This window comes from Aphelocoma coerulescens, chromosome 7 (assembly GCF_041296385.1).
Source record: "Aphelocoma coerulescens isolate FSJ_1873_10779 chromosome 7, UR_Acoe_1.0, whole genome shotgun sequence".
In the NCBI taxonomy this organism is placed as follows: Eukaryota; Metazoa; Chordata; class Aves; order Passeriformes; family Corvidae; genus Aphelocoma; species Aphelocoma coerulescens.
Window position 1 is genome coordinate 38800032 of NC_091021.1, and position 19895 is coordinate 38819926.

Consider the following 19895-nt stretch of genomic DNA (forward strand, 5'->3'; position numbering starts at 1 on the left):
GGGCAGATGCAGGGCCCTGTTCCTGCTTTGGCGTTGAACTCAGGAGGGATCTGAAGCAGTGTCTCTTGCCATGGATTTCCAGAGGTGATCTGAGCACTTCTTTCCTGGTTAGGAATAATAACCTGGATACTCAGAGCACCTGGGAAAGGTTTAAGAATGAGGGAGGTGTTTTCTCAGACAGAGGCACAAAGGGAGATGAAAAACTACAGGGTTCAAATCCAGCTTGGACAGGGCTTGGAGTAACCTGGGATAGTGGAAGGTGTCCCTGCCCGTGGCAGGGGGTGGGATGAGTTGATTTTAAGGTCCCTTCCCACATAAACCAGTCTGGAATTCCATGATTTTGTGATTGAAGAGCAGTGTTATCTTGTCCTCCTCTTTCACAGGTGTCCAGCGTGACCTTTTGTGTGTCTCATTTTAGGGAATGCAGAGGAATTGAGGTGGATGTGGTGTTGGAAGGTTTCACACTGGTTTTATAATGCTCTCTTGGTTTCATTTTAAGCCAAGAGCCCGGAATTTCAGCTGGTATTAATGGTGTGACTGAGCAGTAAAACTGCCCTCCTCAGTTCCATGGATTGCAGTTAATGGGAAGCACTGGCTGTGGAATCCCAACGTTCAGCTCCAGGTGTTTGTGTTCCTTTCCCTAACAGCCTGGCTGGTGGGAACAGTGATAGCCAGGAACTCCTTCTTGCCTGCCCTAAGGACATCCAGGATTAGCTGGAATGAGCAAAGGGCTGGAAACCAGTTCTGCTCCAGGTGTTTGTTTCCAGAGGATGGAGCTGTTCCTGTTCCAGTGTCATGGAACCACAGGATCCACTGGGTTGGAAAAGTCCTTCGAGACCATCGAGTCCAACCATTCCCAGCACTGCCTGACGTCCCCAAGTGCCACATCCACAGGGCTTTAAATCCTCTGGAGACTGGCAGCTCTTGTGTGGGTTTGTGTTCATCCCTGGGGATGTGTTTGGGGGGGCAGCTGAGGCTCCTCGGTGTTCAGGTGACTTTGAGCCTGAGGTTTTGGGCTGAATTCCTGGAATTCTGTGTAGATTGGAAAGGCAGAGCGTTCTGACCATCCCTGGGCAGGATGGGCCGTGCTGCTGGGATTGGGCTGGGTTGGACTCGGTGGTCTTTGGAGGTCTCTTCCAACCTAAATGATTCCATGATTTTATGGGCATTGAGCTGCTGCCCTGTGCCCCCTTTCCTCATCAGCACATCCACCCATCCCACCAAGCTCAGCTGGCAGTACCTACTTCTCCTGGAATCTGTTATGTAAATCAGTTCCTGCCATTCCACTCAAATTTAAGGATTTGTTCACCTTGAACTGTGGGGAGTTCCTGGAATAAATCCTCGTCCACCAAACCCACCTTGTACCTTAGAAATAGAAAAGAAATGCTGTTTGAATGCAGAGTATCAGCTCGGATTCCCCAAATAGCTGCTGGAAGTCTGGGAAAAGGCCGTGTCCAGGTCCTGCCCTAATTCCACAATTGTTATTTGTGCCAAGCCAGTTTTGATGCCACAGAATTTCCAAGGGAAGTTCAAAGCAAGCCTGTGGAAACCAGGCTTTGTGCTTTGCTGCCTTTGCTGTCACCTGTCCCTCCTGGGCTCTTCTGGAACATCTGCTGAGGTGACATTTGAGATGAAGGTGTCATGGGGCCGTTCCCTGGATTGGTCTGGATTGAAGAGGGAATTGCAGGTATACCTTTATTATTATTATTTCAAAAGCTAAAACGCAGCTGGAAAAACACAGCAATAAATGGGATTATGGGAAAGGATTGAGCCCTTGGACTTTGCAAGCTGGCACAGACCTCACTATCAGAGATGGGAAGATGTGTTTATAAAGTTGGTGCTTCGTGTGAGGTTTGGGTTGTGGGGTTTGGTTTGGGTTGTGGGGTTTGGTTTGGGTTGCTTTCCTCACCTTGTGCCAGCTCAGTGGGGGCACCTTTTTTGGTAGGAAAACCACCTGGATTTGGCATCCCAGAGGAAATGATGTCTCTAAATCAGGATTTTTCCCTGCTGGGAACGGTGTGTGGCTGTAAGAGCAGCATGGCTGAGTGCTCCTCACTGCTGTCACCCTGGGAGGGAGGTTTGGTTCTCCCACTCCTGCCCGTGGAGCTGGGAGTCCCTTCCTGCAGAGGGAATTTATCCCAGCTCCTCACTCGGCCGAGAGGCTCCGGCTGGGAACACTTGTCAGCCGTCCTGGAATACAGACATCACACGGCCAGTGCTCATTCCCACCCTCATTAGTGACAGCAAAGGACACTAATTAGCTGTGCTGTGCCCAGCATGGCTCTGTGTGTGCTGTTCCCAGGAGCAGAGCCAGGCTCCCTCCGCGGCGCCGCGGGAGCGGCCGGGATCTGTGGAGCTGCCAGGGCCGTGCTGCTGCTCCTGTTGGGTGTGTTCTCCCTGCTTTGGGGGTCCCACATTCCCCCTATCCCCATCTTTCCCTGAGCGTTGGAGGTGCCTGGGTGCTGTAGGAATTTTCCTTTCCACTTAAAACCGTTGGTCACGGAAATCTCCTGAGCTGGAAAAGATCCACAGGATCATCAATCCAAGCCCTGGCCCTGCATGGACACCCCAACAATCCCACCCTGTGCATCCCTGAGAGCGTTGTCCAGACATTCCCTGAGCTCTGGCAGCCTCGGGGCCGTGACATTCCCTGGAATCGGGGCCATCCCCCTGCCTGGGCACGGTGCAGGAGCTGAATTTTAAGGAGCCAAGTTTTGCCAACTCCCAGCCTGAATCTTCCAATTTGGCCCTTCCCTGTGGAGCTGTGTGAGTGCCCTGGGGGTGCTGCTGTCACCCAGGACCTGATCAAAGGCAGAATTCCAGCCTGGAAGTGTGAGATCCTGTTTGTGGGGCTGTGCTGGGGCTGCTGTGTTCCCAAAGCCACTCTGAGTGTGGTGACAGAAGGCTGAGCATATGTTCCAAAGGGGCATCATTAGGAGCAATTGGTTGCAGCCTTGGTAATGCTGGGATTTGCAGACTTCCCGTAATCTCTGGTGCCTGTGGAGCTGGAGAAGACATTCCCAAAGGCAGCTGAGGAGTTGGAGCTTTCTGGAAGGCTGCGTCTGGCTGATGCCTGCCGGCTCCGATGGGGAATGGGGGATGCTGGTGGCACCCTGGGATTGGGGCCTCCCCTCAGGGGCTCTGTGTGGTGCTGGAACACCATCCAGGAGCTCCATGGCCATCCATACTCCAATCCATACTTGGATTTGTTCTGGAGCAGCTGCTCCCCTGGCTGTGCCACCACTCCCCCTGTCCTGTGGGATGTGGGTGTCACTGCTCTGTGTTGGTGGCAGCTGGTGGGTGCAGCCAGATCCACAGCTCTGCATTGGTGTAGGGCTCTCTTCTCATCTTTGTTCCCCCAAAATGAACCTACAAGTCATGCTGGCCATCCCTGAGAGGTTCCCACACAGCTGGAAGGGCAGGTGAGGCTGGGAGGGGAGAATTCCCAAAGGTCCCCGGGTTCACACCATGTCACGTTGTGTGGGACCCAAAATTTGGGTCTCGTGGGAATGCTTCCGACAAGGCTTCCAGACACCCTCACTCGGTTCTAGAGGTGCAGGAGTCACGGGCTGGTCTTGTGTGGAAGCCCTGGAGCCGAGGCATGATCCCAAGGGAAGCCCAGCAGCCCCAGGAACACACAGCTCCCAGGCAGGGATCATCTCCAGCGTGGGACGGGAGCTGTTGTTGGCAGTGGGAGCTGTGCCAAGGCTTGGAGAGGGAGCTGATCCCTCTGCTTCCCAGCCCACCCCATCCAGGCAGCGTGGCTGAGCTCCCACACGTGAATTTGGCTGGGTTTTGGCATTCCTTCCCCGAGGCTCCCTCAGCCACGGAAGTAGGGACCTGCTGATAGCATCTGGGAGTTCTTGCAGATAAGGATAATGAAGTGTGGGGCTGATGAGGAAGGACCACTGCTGGGAAGGATATTCTTCCTTTGCCAACTCCAGCTAAAGGTAAAAGCTGTTTGTGATGTGGAGCACAAAACTTCCTCAGCTCTGCCTGTCCTGTGCTGTGGGGTTGGTGCTGCTTCTCCCATTGCCAGCAGATCCCATGAGATTTCCTGGAATCCCTGACAGGCCAGGGTGTTCCCAGCAGGTTGCTCAGGGCTAGATCCCATTTGCCCTCTGAGGATGGAGCTGCCTGTGCCAGACTTGGATCATACTTAGTGGATAAAAGGATTTTTTGGTTTGTTTTTGTACTGTTTCAAGTGGAATTTGAGGTATTGCAGCCTGGCCTGGTGCTTGTCCCGACGCCAGGCTGGGGGCTGGTTGTTCCCGGTGCCGGTGTGGGATTAATCCCGCTGCTCATCCCGGTCATGTGCCGGCCAGGGCTCGTTTTCATTCCGTGCCATGCTCTGCTTGGGAGCCCAGGAGCTCTTTAACCTAATTCCCATTCCCAGCTCCCGGCGTGGGAAGCCGAGGAGAGCCAGAGCTCCTTTTACAAAGCTCTCTTCACATCAGCACTTCCAATTTCCAGTGAAAATGCCGGAGTCTGGCTCGTGTGTGACACCCTGGCACACAGGTGCCACAAGCCACTGGCACCCGCCCCCAGGTGAAGGATTTGGGGACTAAAATATTCCCAAGAAAGCCCCCTTATAAATAATCTTTGGCTGTTCCTGTCTTCAGGGCTGAATCTGTTCAGTTCCTGATGGTGCTGACAGCCAGCCCAGCTCCTTCCACCTGGGACTGGCACCTCACAGTCCTTGGATATTCACTCATGACTGAATCCAGCTTCCTTCTCCATAACCATCCTGACTCTCATATTAATTTAGTCAGGAATTAGGGACAGTTCTGCCTTAGAGAACCTGAGGAAGAGCAGGTGTGTGGAATAGCTTTCCCATTTTTGTGCCATTAGCACCGTAGCCGAAGTGCACTGGGCTGGGTGGCAGAGTGGGGATCCATCACAGGGTGAACTCAGTGGTCTTGGAGGTCTTTTCCAACCTCACTGATTCTGTGATTCCATGATTTTGGCAGCACCCTCGGTGTGCTCCAGGCAGGAGATGCCAGTGTGTGGTGTTGCAGTGCAATCCTCCGTGACAATTCCCATTGTTCCTAAGTTTATAAACATTCATCAAAGGGAATTTTGATGAAATACAAGTTTTGTCTGGGGAAATTCACGAGGTGGATGTCTGGGAGGGTGAGCAGGTGAAGCGTGTCTGACATGAAGAGATGAAATTCGGGAGGTATTTGTGGCTAAACAAAGGGAATTGTAAACATGTGTTGCCATCAGGTGAGAAATCCTGTGGGATTCAGTTGTAAGGACAACTCTGGGATGACAGCAGCTGGAGAGAAATCTTCTCTTCCTCTTCCCCTTCCCTTCTTTTCCTGAGTTTAGGTGGCTGCATACATTGTCCAGAAATTTGGGATTCATCTTCTCACAGAGGTTAAAAATAGCATCCAGAACTGCCTTGGGAATGGGAGCCCAGCCAGCACAGCCACAGATTTTATTTGGAAAAAGTAACCTAGTAGGGATTTTATGGGCAAGTTCAAACACTTATTGGTCTAACACCTACCTTTGGGACCGGCTTTGGGATGGCCACAGTAAAAGTGCTTAAGGAATAACCAAAGTGATCCCTCGGGAGGAAGCTCCAGAGTGGGATGAGTCTCCCCTCAGTCTCCTCTTCTCCAGTAAACCAAGTGCCCTCAGCTGCTCCTTGTATGGCCCCTCCAGGGAAACTGAAGGAAAAAAGGGATAAACCCCCCCCAGGTCCAGGGAAACGCAAAGAAATAAAGGAACCCCCCCCCCCTCCGATCCAGGAAAATACAAGGGAAGGAGGATAAACCCACTGAGTTGCAGGGAAACTCAAGGAAATAGGGAAGAAACCCCTCCCAGACCCAGGGAAATATGAGGGAAGGGGGATAAATCCACCCACATCCACAGAAACTCAAAGAAATAAAGGAAAAACCCCCCAGATCCAGGCAAATACAAGGGAAGGGAGATAAACCCCCTCAAATCCAGGAAAACTCAATTTAGAAAGAGATAAACACACTCAGATCCAGGGAAAGTCAAGGAAAAAAGGAACAAACCCCCCCAGATCCAGGGAAACTCAAGGAAAAAGGGGATAAACCCCCCCAGATCCAGAGTAATTAAAGGAAAAAGGGGATAAACCCCACCAGATCCAGGGAAACTCAAGGAAAAAGGGATAAACCCCCCCCAGATGCAGGGAAACTCAAGGAAAAAGGGGATAAACCCTGCCAGATCCAGGAAAACTCAAGGAAAAAGGGGATAAACCCCACCAGATCCAGAGTAATTCAAGGAAAAAGGGGATAAACCCCACCAGATCCAGGGAAACTCAAGGAAAAAGGGGATAAACCCTGCCAGATCCAGGGAAACTCAAGGAAAAAGGGGATAAACCCCCCCAGATGCAGGGAAACTCAAGGAAAAAGGGGATAAACCCTGCCAGATCCAGGAAAACTCAAGGAAAAAGGGGATAAACCCCACCAGATCCAGAGTAATTCAAGGAAAAAGGGGATAAACCCCACCAGATCCAGGGAAACTCAAGGAAAAAGGGGATAAACCCTGCCAGATCCAGGGAAACTCAAGGAAAAAGGGGATAAACCCCCCCAGATGCAGGGAAACTCAAGGAAAAAGGGGATAAACCCCACCAGATCCAGGGAAACTCAAGGAAAAGGGGGATAAACCCCCCCAGATGCAGGGAAACTCAAGGAAAAAGGGGATAAACCCCACCAGATCCAGGGAAACTCAAGGAAAAAGGGATAAACCCCCCCCAGATGCAGGGAAACTCAAGGAAAAAGGGGATAAACCCTGCCAGATCCAGGAAAACTCAAGGAAAAAGGGGATAAACCCCCCCAGATCCAGAGTAATTCAAGGAAAAAGGGGATAAACCCCACCAGATCCAGGGAAACTCAAGGAAAAAGGGGATAAACCCCCCCCAGAGGCAGGGAAACTCAAGGAAAAAGGGGATAAACCCCCCCAGATCCAGAGTAATTCAAGGAAAAAGGGGATAACCCCCCCCAGATCCAGAGTAATTCAAGGAAAAAGGGGATAAACCCCACCAGATCCAGGGAAACTCAAGGAAAAAGGGGATAAACCCCCCCAGATGCAGGGAAACTCAAGGAAAATGCACTCCAGAAATGCTGCTGCATCCCTGGGTGTGACATCTGTAAAATATCCGTGTCCAGGAGGAGGGAGCGGGACCATGTGGATGCATTCGGAATCAGGACACGGCAAAGGTCGGGATTTCCAGGAAAGGAACAAAGGGAGGGCAGGCAGAGGTGTTCCCTCAGGGCCACTGCATTCCCTGCAATCCTGATGCCTCGTTCTTGGCAAATCCGTGGAGCCTTGAACACTTCGAAAAAACCAAAATGAAAATAGTATCTCAAAAAGGTGCTGTGAAATCTGTGGTGAAGCAGCAAAAATCAGGGCTGGTGCCTGAAAATGCTGAATTTTAGTCACTTCAGATGAGTCACACAATGCCCCTGTGTGTGTGGGTGACACGTTTTCAGTGATTTACTGCCAGCAGAATGCCAGGGAGCCCTGGGGACAGTGGAGCAGCAGCCCTGCTGCAGGAATTCCTGCTCCAATATTATGGCTGGAAAGTCACAGGATTTGGGTTTATTTTGGCTTCCCTGCACCTCCTCTGCCGGGCTGGAGTGGTGCCTGCAGTAGTGAGACCTGTAAATATTTCCAGTGTAAATCCAAGTTTGTAACTCGCTGTTAAAAATTCCCTTGGGATTGAGGCTCGGTGTGTGAGAGCCTTTTCTGGTGTTTACATTTTTAGGTGGAATCAACTTCCAAGTAAATTCCTTTCCCTGTCCATCAAGTACTTGAGTGCAGCAAAGAGGGATGTAAATAATTTGCATTTTTTAAGGAGGTCTGTTGATTTACCTGCTCCCTCTGAGGGGAGGGCAGAGACCTGGATTGGCTGGAGGATGTTGGGAAGAGAAGGGAAATCAGGGAAGGGAAATCAGGGAGAATTAAAAACAGGCTCCAAAGGCTCCAGCTCTGAGCATCTGAGCGAGTTCCTGGCTGCCTCCAAAGCAGGACTTTTGTCTGGGACGTGGTTTTCCAAGGAGGGCTCGTGCTGACATTCACTGGAGACAGAAAACCTGGGACCAGGCCCCGGGCCAGGCTTTTTATCCCTGACTTCATTTATTTTTCTTGGTTTATCCAACCCTTAATATTATTCAAGTGAAGGTTTTGTTCCTAGAGCAGCATCCATCAGGGAGCTGCCAGCCAGCCCCGTTTCCTCTGTCCTGGGACCAAACCCCGTGGGCTGGGTTTGCTCTTGGATTTTATTTGTGTCCCTCTAAACACATCCCTGTGTTTTATTCTGGCTTTGGGGGGGATTTTATCCATCTGCTTGTGTGGGGATGGTGGTTGGATTTTGCCGTGTGGGGGTTTTTTGTGGGCGCTGGAGTTGAAGTCTCAGCTGGTGTTGCATAAGAAACTCACTTGGAATGGATTCCATGGATTTTTATCCCTATGTGAGGAGAGTGTTTGTGGGCACACATTGCCCAGAGAAGCTGTGACATCCCTGGCAGTGTCCCAGGCCAGGTTGGATGGGGCTTGGAGCAGCCTGGGATAGGGGAAGGTGTCCCTGCCATGGCAGGGGAGGAGTGGGATGAGCTTTAAGGTCCCTTCCAACCCAAACCAGTGTGGAATTCCATGATTTCTGATGAGAAAATACACGGTATTTCTATCACAGAAGTGCATGTAGGATAATCTGGGATCATCAACTGCCTTAAAAATTGCACTTAGGAGAAGTTTAAGTGTTTTGATGAGAATTTTATCCAGCTTTTCCTGAATGAGGTTGACTTGGCCGATGTCTCCGACCAGCTCATCCCTTTGGAGGGGAAGTGCGGGATCCTCCATATGAGGAGGGGTTTTGTTCCACCCACCCTCTGAAAATCCCTTCTGTCATCCTCTGGAATACCATATAAATCACAGAGTCCCAGACTGAGTTGGGTTGGAATGTTAAAGCCCATCCCATCCCATCCCATCCCATCCCACCCCTGCCATGGGCAGGGACACCTCCCACTGTCCCAGGCTGCTCCAAGCCCCAATGTCCAACCCAGCCTTGGGCACTGCCAGGGATCCAGGGGCAGCCACAGCTGCTCTGGGAATTCCATCCCAGCCCCTCCCCACCCTCCCAGGAAGGAATTCCTTCCCAAATCCCATGTAGCTGTGCTGCAGTGGGGTGTGCACAGCTGCCAGCTGGGCTTCAGCAGCCGCCGGTCGGAGCTGCTGCCTGGAATGTTCCTTTTCCTTTTTCCTCCTGAGCAGCTGATGGATGAGCAGCAGTGCAGTCCCACAGGTGACATATGCTCCACTTCCAGAGGGTTTGTAGGGAACAACGGCACCAGGGGATGGGGATCCTCTGACTCACAGCAATGGGATCTGGGGAAAAATTCCAAAGAAAACCCAAAATCCATTGGTATCTTTGGGATAATTGTAGGGATGCTTGGACCTCGCCACTCTGCCCGTGCTGCTGTGAGGCAGCACAAGATGGAAAGATGTAAAAATGGCTGGAACCCCGTTTTTTGTGTGTTTTCCAGCGTTTTTGTGCCCCGCAGCTCCCAGCACTCCGGGCTGCCCCATGAATGGAGTCGTGGGCACTGCCCACCATCTGTGCAATTCCCAGCACAGCCTTTGGAATACACATTTTGGTTCTTTGGAAGTCACTTTCTCTGACATTTCACTGAAAGGGCTGTAATTTTGGATTTTGTGGTTTGCCTTATCAGCAGTGAGTGATTTAATAAAGCCACGGGACGAGCCCGGGGCTTGGAGTGAGTCAGGCCTGGCTTGGCCTTTGAAGCGTTCCTACCATGGAATTCTTTTTCAGTGATGAATTAATGAGGTTTCAGCTTTCCCAAAATGTGAGGCCCTTAAGCCAAGCCTGGGTTTTTGAGAGGAGCAAGCAGCTCCGTGGTCACTGCAGTCCTTGGTCCCCAAAACCTTCCAGAGGTTTCCTGGGTGAAGTTCCCTCAGCGGGGTCGGAGCCGTCGTGGCTCTCCCAGCAAGACCCCACTTGCTGTGTGAGGAGAAGGGGTTTAGGATCAGAGAATCAGAGAATCCTGAAGGTTGGAAAAGCCCTCCAAGATCTCCAATCCAACCATTTCCCAGCACTGCCAAGGCCACCACTGCCCCGTGTCCCCAAGTGCCACATCCACATGGCTTTGAATCCCTTCAGGAATGGGGATTCCACTGCCCTGGGCAGCCCATTCCAATGCCTGGCCACCCTTTCCATGAAGAAATGTCCCTAATATCCAGTCTGTCCCATCACTGAGCCAGGACTGAAGGAGCGATCCCACAGTGGCTGGGAAGAGCTCGGAAGGGAAATGCTAATTTATGATAAATATGCAAATGGCAGTGCTGATCAAAGGGAGTGAAGTGACGAGCGGCACGTGGGGAGGGGTGATGGACACTGAGGGGCTTGGAAAAGTCGTGGAAAACCCCAGTGGTGGCAAAACACAGGAACCTGAGTGTCAGCCCTGCACGTGGACATCGTCCACCACGGCCATGTGGGGCAGGAACCCCCTGGCTGCCTCCAAGCCGTGCTCCATCAGGATTCCAGGCTGGCTATAAGGAGATGAAGGAGATGATCTCCCAAGGAATATTCCCCCTTCCCTGCCACTGGATTCCTGGATGGTTTAGTCCTTTCTTACCAGCTGAGGAACCGCACGTTCCCACCACAATTTTCTACATCCCAGCTTTCCCCTTCCATGTATGAAGTGGGTGTTCCTGGATAACCTCACGCCCACCGAGGTGCACGTGGGGAATCACGGATCCAGAAGTCAAGAGTTCCACTTGGATTCTTTTCCAATCATTTCCCAAGGATGAGCTCCACACACCTTGTCCTCTCCCCTCAGCAGGTCCCTCCGTGCTGGGGAAGCTTCTCCTGCTCTTCCCTGCGGATCCAGGGCGTGTTTAGGAGGAGGAAGGCCTGGTGCAGGCAGAGCATTGGTATTTTTAGATCAAAGACCAGTTTAATAAAGAAAAACAGGAGAGGAGAAGGAGGATTAGAACAATAAGTGCATTTAATTTTAGCCTAGCTTGGGTTCCTCATAAAGTCAGGGAACTTGGAGCTCGCTTCAGTTGCCTCTGGCTCTCCTAAATAAACACACCAGAGCAGGGCTGGGGAGTTAAGTAGCACAGAAAATTGCAAAAAGTTGCATTTTAATATTCAAGGAGAATATTAAGGGCTGTTTTACAGGCCAGGCCCTGGAATTAAATTTTAATGCTGGACAAAAATCCCGAGGTTGTTTTGGTAGGCGGCTCCTGGAGCTACACAGAGACTTCTTCTGCAGAAAGGGTCACAGTTAGGGCAGGGTGAGGGACCTTCTCCAGACGTGGCGAGTGAGGAGGGTTTGGGGCCAGGATCTGCTTCTTACAGAATTTTGTGATTTCTTCTGGAATTTGTGTCTGGAGAAGAGCAGGCACAGGGGGAACCTCATTGGTCTCTACAACTCCTGGGCAGGGGGGTGGGGTGAGGTGGGGTTGGGCTTTTCTGCCATGTCCCCAGTGAGGGGATGAGAGGAAATGACCTTGAGTTGCCCTAGGGGAGGTCCAGATTAAATATTGGATTTTTTTTTTTTCCCTGGAAGAGTGGTCAGGCACTGGAATGAGTTGCCCAAGGATGTGATGGAGTCACTGTCTCTGGAAATGCTCAAGAGGTGTCTGGATGTGGCACCTGGGGATGTGGGTTAGGGATGGTTGTGGTGGTGCTGGGTTGATGGACTTGATGCTCTTCAAGGTCTCCTCCCACCTGGATGATTCTGGGATTCTGGGGATTTTCCCCCAGGCTCAAGAGACCTGGCTGCCACGGCCCTCCTGCGCTGTGGCGTTGGGTGACCTGATCAATGTGTGTTTCCCCTGGGAAGTGTTGGGGATGAGGAATCACAGAATCGTTAAGGTTGGAAAAGCCCTCGAGGATCATCAGATCCAACCATTCCCTCACCACTGCCAAGGCCACCTCTAACCCCTGTCCCCAGGTGCCACATGCACACATTAATGCTGTACCCAGATGTTCCAGACCCTCGGTAAACCTCGAGTCAGAGGTGATTGAGTGAGTGGGGTGAGGTCTCACTGGTGGCTCTTGATGGCTCCAAGCCACCATCAAGCAGCCACTGTCCCCTTGGTTGTCCCAGCAGAGGAGGAGGGGTGTTGGGAAGTTGGAGTTGTCCTGCTCCAGCCTCAAAGGCTGAGCACAGAGCCCTGGGTTTGCTCCTGCCTGGGCACCCTCCTTGTTCTAAACTGGTTCCTTTTCACACCAGCTAAATTTAGAGATTGTGAGGGAACATTTCCAGCCTCATCACATCTCTGACAGCCAAGGGTGGCAGTGTCACATGAACGCATCTGAACTGATTTATGTTGCTTTTCATTCTCTTTTTAATGTTTTTGGAATTTGGTTGCTTTTGGACCCTGGACTCTGGGAGGACGTGGGCAGCTCAGTGCCAAGAAGGAAACCTGGATCCACTCAGGACCTGGGATTTGGTTCTCAGGCTCTCTCCAGCCAGGGAAGGGCTGCTCTGTCTCCATGTTGTGGAGGTGGGAGGTATGGACTTCACTTAGGAACCAGTTTTGGGTCTGCTTTGTAAGAACTCACTGGATATTAATAAAAGTTAAAAATACTTCAGGCTCTGCCTTAAAACAGCCCTGAGTGAAATGCAGGAAAAATCGGGATTGCAGCTCGTCATGGTGGAGAGAGTGAGATAAACCCTGGAGAGCTGGAGGCAAAATGCTGTGCTGAACCTGAGGAACTGGGAAGTTTAACAGATGAGCTGGAGAATAAGCTCAGATTGGGAAGTTCCAGGTGAGGATAGGGAGTCCTTGAAGCCTGGAGTAAGAGCAGAGCTTTAGTGTGGGTGTGTAAATCTGAGTCACGAGGACCAAGACTTATTTGAAGTGTTTGAAAGCCCTGATCTTTTCCCTCAGTGCTGTTGTGAAACCAGAAATGATCCAGGTTTGTTTTTCCATCTCTCTGGGAGAAGTGCAAGGTGGGAATAATCCCAGTCAGAGGGAGGACAGGAGGAGAAAGCCAGTTGGGAATTAATTCTCAGGAATGTGAGTTCCTGTTCGGTGTCTCCTGGAGGAGGAGTGGGAATTCCCTTCACCCTCACCTGCCACATCAGGGTGTGTCCTTGCAGATAAGGTTTTCCTGGGATACCTTTATTCCTTGCAAGGTTAGCAGTGCCTCTATGGAAGTGGGAAGTTTAACTCTTTGCTGGGATGGCTTTTAATGTCCCTTGCTCCAGCGCTGACGTTGGCAGCGGTGTCGGACTCGCCTTCCCTTGCCAGGCTCTGCTTTCCTGCCTTTTCCCATCCCCATCCATTGGATGGTGAGGACATCCCACATTTCAGGGCTTCATGAGCTTGTACTGACACATCCAGGGCAGCTCATGGGAACGAATGGATCAGGAGGACTCTGTTCATTCCCAGCACATCAATGCCAGGATTCATTAATAAAAGGGCTGTGGACTTGAAGGTGATAAGATCAATAAGAGCAGCAGCCTGGTGCTATTAATTAGCAATGCTATTAATTAGCAATGCTCATGCTTTTGAGTCAGTTGAGTTGCTGCTACACTGGTTTTCCAAAACACTGAGCCTTTTAATCCTCAGGAAAACAAGGAATAAGTTGGAAAAAGCACAGCTCAGTCATTCCACCACTGGCACTGGAGCTGGTGCTGGTGTGACCTGGGCTGCAGGTGGCACCTGGAGGCATCTGCTGGTCCTTCCCTTTGCAGCTGGGTGCTTTATCCCACTCTGGGATGTATTTTACATGGGATGTATTGTAGCATTTTCCTGGATAATGCTGGCTGCAGAAGTGCTTTGCCCCCAGCGCCTGGGGCCACCCCACGTGGCCACCAGCAGCTCTGTCAATGCCCCTTTTCCATGGAAGGGGACAGCAGGACAGCCCCAGGGGACATGTTTGAGACCAGGGGTGAAGCCAAGCTGTGGTGGTGGTGCCCAAATCCTGCAGATCAGTCCACAAAATGAGATCTTTAGCATCAAAACCTGGAATTGGAGGCTCCGCCAGTTTGGATGGAGCTGGGCTTTATTTCATAGGTTAAAAAGACATAAATTTCCTTGTTGCACTCTGGTTTTATTTTTACCTCTTAAGCAATTTAATATTTTGGAGGTCTGCTTGTATTCCCCCCAGTTTTCCATCTGCTACTGTGATTAATTTAAGGCCCAGCTTTATCCTGCCAACCCAGAGCAAACGGAATGGAAACCTTACCTAGATGGTTTGGCACGTAGCAGCAGACATGAATAACTTTGGAATTTGGGGGGGAAAGTGAAGTCCCGTGTTCTTGGAGCCGGGATGGGGTTGGACAGGAGCCCTTGCAGACAGCAGGAGGCTGTGCAGGATCCAGCTGCAGTCACTCCAGGTTTGTGTTGGGAGGTGTTGCTGAGGAGTCGGAAGCCGAGTGCTCCGGTTTCCTACGGCCTCTCCAGGCAGGATGACGTGCCGGAGCTTGGCTTTGCTCCCTCCCCAGGCCTGGAAGCACCGTGAGGTAGTGGAAAGTTGCAAGTGAGGAAGGTGGGACTGATTTCCTGGGGCTGTGGGAGGAAGGAGCAGAGCAAAGCTGCAGAGCTCACCTGGGCTCGGCTGCTCGGCCGGGGGGCAGAACAGTTCGGCCAGAAATGGTTCTTTTTAATCTGGATTGTGTTTGGTAGGAGCCATCCCTGGAGCCAGGAGCCAGGGATAGGGATGAGGATGGGAGTGAGGATGCAGAGCTGTGGGGCACAAGATGAGGCTGCTTCAGCTGCAGTTCCCACTCTCAGGAATGGGGTTTATGGGGTCCTAGTGCAAGCTGGGGATCCGGTTAAAGGTGCAGCTCTTCCTGAGCTGATGGAAATCTGCTCTGCTGGCAGAGGGTCTCCAGCTGCACAAGTGGGTGGTGACACTGGGAACACAGGCAGGAGAGGAGAGAGTGGAGCCATCCCTGCTGGCCGCAGCAGGAGTTTGGATTGTTTTAGGGAGGGAATAGTTCTGCTGTCAGAAGCCTTCAGAGCTCTCATTGGGAAAAGATGGGAAGGGAAACCACAGGACATAGACCTGCCATTAACTAGAGAGCACTGGGATGTGTGAAGCCCACGGTTGTAAGAGCTGGAAGTGGCCAGGAGACGTTGGTGAGTCATTCCAGGGATCCACAGGGAATAAGGAATCCAGACGCTGAATGTGTCTGGTTGGGTGTGACTGCAGCAAAGCTCCCGGAGCCAGTTCAGTAGCTGCTGCCTCAGATCCTGCTGCTACGGCTGGAGTTACGGACTTGGGAGCAGTGCACTTGGATATCAGGAGCCACTTGGGGTAGTGCCACGCAGAGATGTTAAAAAAAATCTGTTGCTTCCCATGTGAGTAAAAATACCATGGATTAGGAAGCGATTTTCCAGCAGGGAGTGGCTGTTGAGAGTAAGGAAATCCTTAGTCCAGGTTTCAGCAAAGGTACGGTGTAGAATCCTGGAATATCCTCAGTGGGAAGGATCATGGGTCCAGCCCCTGGCCCTGCACAGACCCCCAGTAATCCCACCCTGGGCATCCCTGGGAGCGGTGTCCCAACGCTCCTGGAGCTCTGGCAGCCTTGGGAATGTGATCATTCCCTGGGGAGCCTGGGCAGTGCCCAGCACCCTCTGGGGGAAGAACCTTTCCCTGAGATCCAACCTAAAATTCCGTGGCACAGCTCTGGCCGTTCCTCGGGTTCTGTCCCTGATCACAGAGAGCAGAGATCGGAGCTGTCCCTTGGGATGAGGCTCCAGAGTGGGATGAGTCTCCTCTCAGTCTCCTCCAGCAAACCAGGCGCCCTCAGCAGCTCCTCGTGTGGCCCCTCCAGGGAAGCTGAAGGAAAAAAGGGATAAAACTACCCCCCAAATCCAGGGAAACTCAATGAAATAAGGAAGAACCCCCCCACCCCAGACCTCGAATGCTCATCTATCCCTTCCAGACCCTTCCTGGTCCCCCCTTCGGACACTCTGACAGTTCTGAACCTCCCTTAGGCTGTGCAGGTAACCAAGGTGGTTCTTTCCTTCCCAGTTCCCTCCAGCAGAGATCAAGCCAAGGACTGGAGGGACTCTGGGGTGAGCCCTGGTCCTGTCCATACCATGGTCATGCTTTAAATCTCTTTTTGGGAAGTGAGCAGGTGCAGTTCACCCTCAGCTTCCACACAGGGAGCTGAGCCTGGCTGCACACCGTGTCCAGAGAGGGTTTTCCCTGTGGGAGAGGGCAGGAATGTCTGGAGTGAGCTGTTGAGGGACACAGAGTGGTTGTGCGGAGCAAAGCAAAGCACTTCCCGTAGCAGAGTGAGCTCAGATGGCTTCATTTGGGAATGAGATCACTGGAGCCTGCTGCCTGGCTCTTGTTTTCCCCGTTCCAGCTCTCATCCCTGCTGAACCCCAGCCACAGCCGAGTCCTGCCGAGGTTTCCAGGCAGGTTTCCTGTCCCGGTGCCAGCCGGGGTGCGTAAGCTGATTAGCTCTAAGGAGATCAGAGCTTGACAAGGGCTGCATTGCAGGTAAACACTGGAGCTTTTCCTCCAGCTGAGAGCTGTGAAATATGGCTCAGGAGTAAGGAATGGTGCTGGAAGAACCCTCAGGAAAAATACCAAGAAGTGCATGAAATGATAACAGAGCTGATAAGATGCCTGGTGAGAGACTGAGAGGAGAAGCGAGCACAGATATGATCAGAGCCTATAAATACTGCCAGCATGACAGCAGAGATGAGCAGAGGAAAGAGCCATTGTTATCTGATGGAAAACAAGCTCTGGGAAGAGCAGCCATGGGAGCAGGAGGTGTGGAGGGGATCCCCAGGAGCAGGGACACTCCGGGGCTGGGATGGAGGGAGGGCAGAGGAGCAAATCCTCAGCTGTCCCTCATTCCCAAGGCTCTCCCAGCTGTCCTGGTGCCCATCAGTGTGGTCAGCACTACCTACACCATCCCCTGGCACTGAATTGCCCTTGGCACCTGGGATCCTGCCAGGAACTTCCTTAAATTCCCATTTTCCAGGTGCCAGTGAGGTGTCCTGGATGGCTGATCCCAACAGGTGCTCCTTGTCTACATCTCTCCTCTTCCCTTCCCTGGGATGGGGTTTGTGCGAGGAAATGGAGGAGGTCTGGGCAGGGTGTGGATTTGGGATGGTTCCAGGGATCCCCAGGACAGCCTGCTGGAATAAAGCTGGAGGCTGCCCATTGCAGCCTTGGGAAGCTGCTCCTGGAGTGGGATTTGAGTCCGAAACTCCGATTTACTGATTCTGATTTATTGTTGTGTCCGGTGCTGCTGGGACTGGCCGGCTCTTCCTCGCTGGGCATGGACTGCCAGAGGCCTGTGGTCCTCAAGGGTTAACTGGGGCCAGTCTGGGAATTCCAGCTGGAGCCCAGGAGCTGCTGGAGCCCAAGAGGTGCTCAACAGATTTTCCACCCACCACTTGGCCTTGCTGTGCTCGACTGGGCTGGTGGGGATCCTCTCCAGGCGTGGTGTTTGCAGAGCTCTCCAGGTGTTCCTGGGTTCCATCCAGGTGTTCCTGGGTTCCATTCAGTGTTCTGGGTTCTCCAGGAGCACAAGCATGACAGGTATGCTGCACATTCCAGGACAGGACTCTTGGGAATGCTGCCTTGGGAACCAGTGGCCTGCACAGCCCTTCCCAGAGAGCTGTCCTGGAAGGAGATCTCACATCAAAGGAGCCAGGAATGATAGGGATCAAATAATTGCTGCCTCTCCCCTTCCTCCTGACTCCTGTCACTCACAGGCTGGGATTATTATCTCGGGGGGTTGGGCAGCAGCAATCCTGACTCTGGGATCTGTGTCATCCAGATAAGGTGGCATGTGGTGGCGTTTCCAACCTGGCTAGCTGTTGGAGTTAAAATGAAGTGGCGTTTCACGATCCTGTTGGGAGAAGACTGTCCTGCAGCCCCAGCCCACAGTGGGGGGCGTTTCCCTTTGGAATGTTCCCTCAGGGGAAGGGAACAGGACCTGTCTGGGGCACCCCTGTGCTGTGGCAGCTCAGGGAATCCTGTCCTCTTCACTGGATGGAGGTGGCTGGTCACAGAATCCCAAAGTAGTTTGGATTGGAAGGAGCCTTATAAAGCTCATCTCATTCCATGGGCAGGGACACCTTCCACTATCCCAGGCAGCTCCAAGCCTTATCCAGCCTGGCCTTGGACACTTCCAGGGATCCAGGGGCAGCCACAGCTTCTCTGGGAAGCTGTGCCAGGGCCTCCCCACCCTCACAGAGAGGAATCTTTTCCTAAAAGCCCAGAACCTGGAGCTCAGGGCTGGCCCTCAGTCTCACCTCGTGTGTCCCAGCGTGGCCCAGCCCTGCCCGTGGGTGCCTCGGGATTCAGCGGCGCTTTTGGGGCCAAAACCAACAGGGAGAGGGAACGTTCCTGAGCAACTCTGGCATCAGGAATTCATGTGAAACAATTGAACAACCGCAGCCACGCTGCCTTGGTTTGCTCCAGCTGGATTTGGCCCTGGTTGATCCCTCCCAATATTCCTGTCTCTCCACAGAATGCCATGAACCTGCCTCCCGACAAAGCCCGGCTCCTGCGGCAGTACGACAACGAGAAGAAGTGGGAGCTCATCTGTGACCAGGTAAGGAGCCTCGGGAGAGCCTTTGGGAGATGCCTCTTTCCAGCTGCTCCATCCACAGCGTCCCTGGGCTGAGCAAGACCTTGCAGGCACCTGTTCCCAGGAGTTTCCAACACTCATTCCTTTGGCTTTTGCTCCGTTGTTGGTGACCACTCCTAGAGGCCTTGCAGTAATACCTGCAGCCAACCCGATCCATCTGGGATTCTGTCATTCCATGATTTGTGTCACAGATGTTTCTCTGAGTGTCCCAGAGAGGTGTGAGCTCTGTGCTGGAGGCTGTGTTGGCAGCAGGACAGGCAGAAGCTGTTTGGTCCCAGCCTGGCTGTGGAAATTCCCACCTCACAGAGGGATATCCCTTTCCCCTCTGATATTTCCATCCTGGATTCCCTCTGCTGAATGCTGCTGATTTTGCCCTGCACAGGCTCTGCCTGACCTCAGAGTCTTGCCCTGTGTGTCCTGAGCAAATGATCTCAGCCCAGGGAGTGTTTGGCTGCCCACATCACGCTCCGTGGTGACGGCTGGAGCTGTCACCTCCAGGGACAGGCGGCTGCTGCTGCAGCCTGAACTCCTGTTCACCTCCAGGGGCTGGGAGCAGCCTCGGATCAGGCAGTGCCAGATGCTGAGGCATCTCCTCGTGAGCCGTGCAGCGACTAACAGGATGTGATGGATAAACAGGAAAGGCGTTTTGGGGGAAAACGAAATGTGCCAAAGGTGGGATTTGAATTTGGGAGCCAGCAGCAAAACTGGGACTGCCATGGACTTCAGCAGTAATGGCTAATGAAAATAATTGATCCAGCACTGGGAAAGTGGGATGTTCCCTTGGGATGTAAACTCAGCAGAACCAGGGTGAGAGTTTGGCAGGAGATGCAGCCGTGCTGGGAGCTCAGGGACATTGGGATAAAGACATTTATGGGACACTTCCTATTCAGCTGTTACAGTGGGGGGGTGTCTGATCCAATCATGGAATCCCAGACTGGTTTGGGTTGGGAGGGACCTTAAAGCCCACCCAGTGCCAACCCCAGGGACACTTCCACTGTCCCAGATTGCTCCAAGCCTTATCCAGCCTGGCCTTGGACACTTCCAGGGATCCAGGGGCAGCCACAGCTTCTCTGGGAATTCCATCCAAGGGCCTCCCCACCCTCACAGGAAAGAATTCCTTCCCAATATCCCATCTAATCCTGCCCTCTGGCAGTTTAAATCTATTGCACAGGTACCTTAAAGTAAAGCTTAATAAAGAATTGCTTTTTTCCCCATGAGTTTCCTGTGCAGAGAATGCAAAGCTTGAGCTATTTAAAGACTCTTGTTTAGTGAGACACTCAAAAATTGCAGGAACTGCTGCGAGGGATTGTGAATTCC

General features: G+C 52.4%; 1 protein-coding gene across 6 annotated transcripts in view; it reads left to right on the forward strand.

Annotated features, from left to right (window-relative positions):
• The window catches only part of FMNL2 (formin like 2), a 110977-nt gene that overhangs the window by 43974 nt on the left and 47108 nt on the right, over nucleotides 1-19895 (forward strand). For all 6 annotated transcript variants that reach the window (XR_011152065.1, XM_069021348.1, XM_069021345.1 and 3 more), the window contains exon 2: nucleotides 18459-18542. Coding sequence is in view for 5 of the 6 variants with exons in the window: in XM_069021348.1 (XP_068877449.1) it covers nucleotides 18459-18542 (84 nt within the window). In the remaining variant the exon portion in view is untranslated. The remainder of the gene's footprint in view (nucleotides 1-18458; nucleotides 18543-19895) is intronic.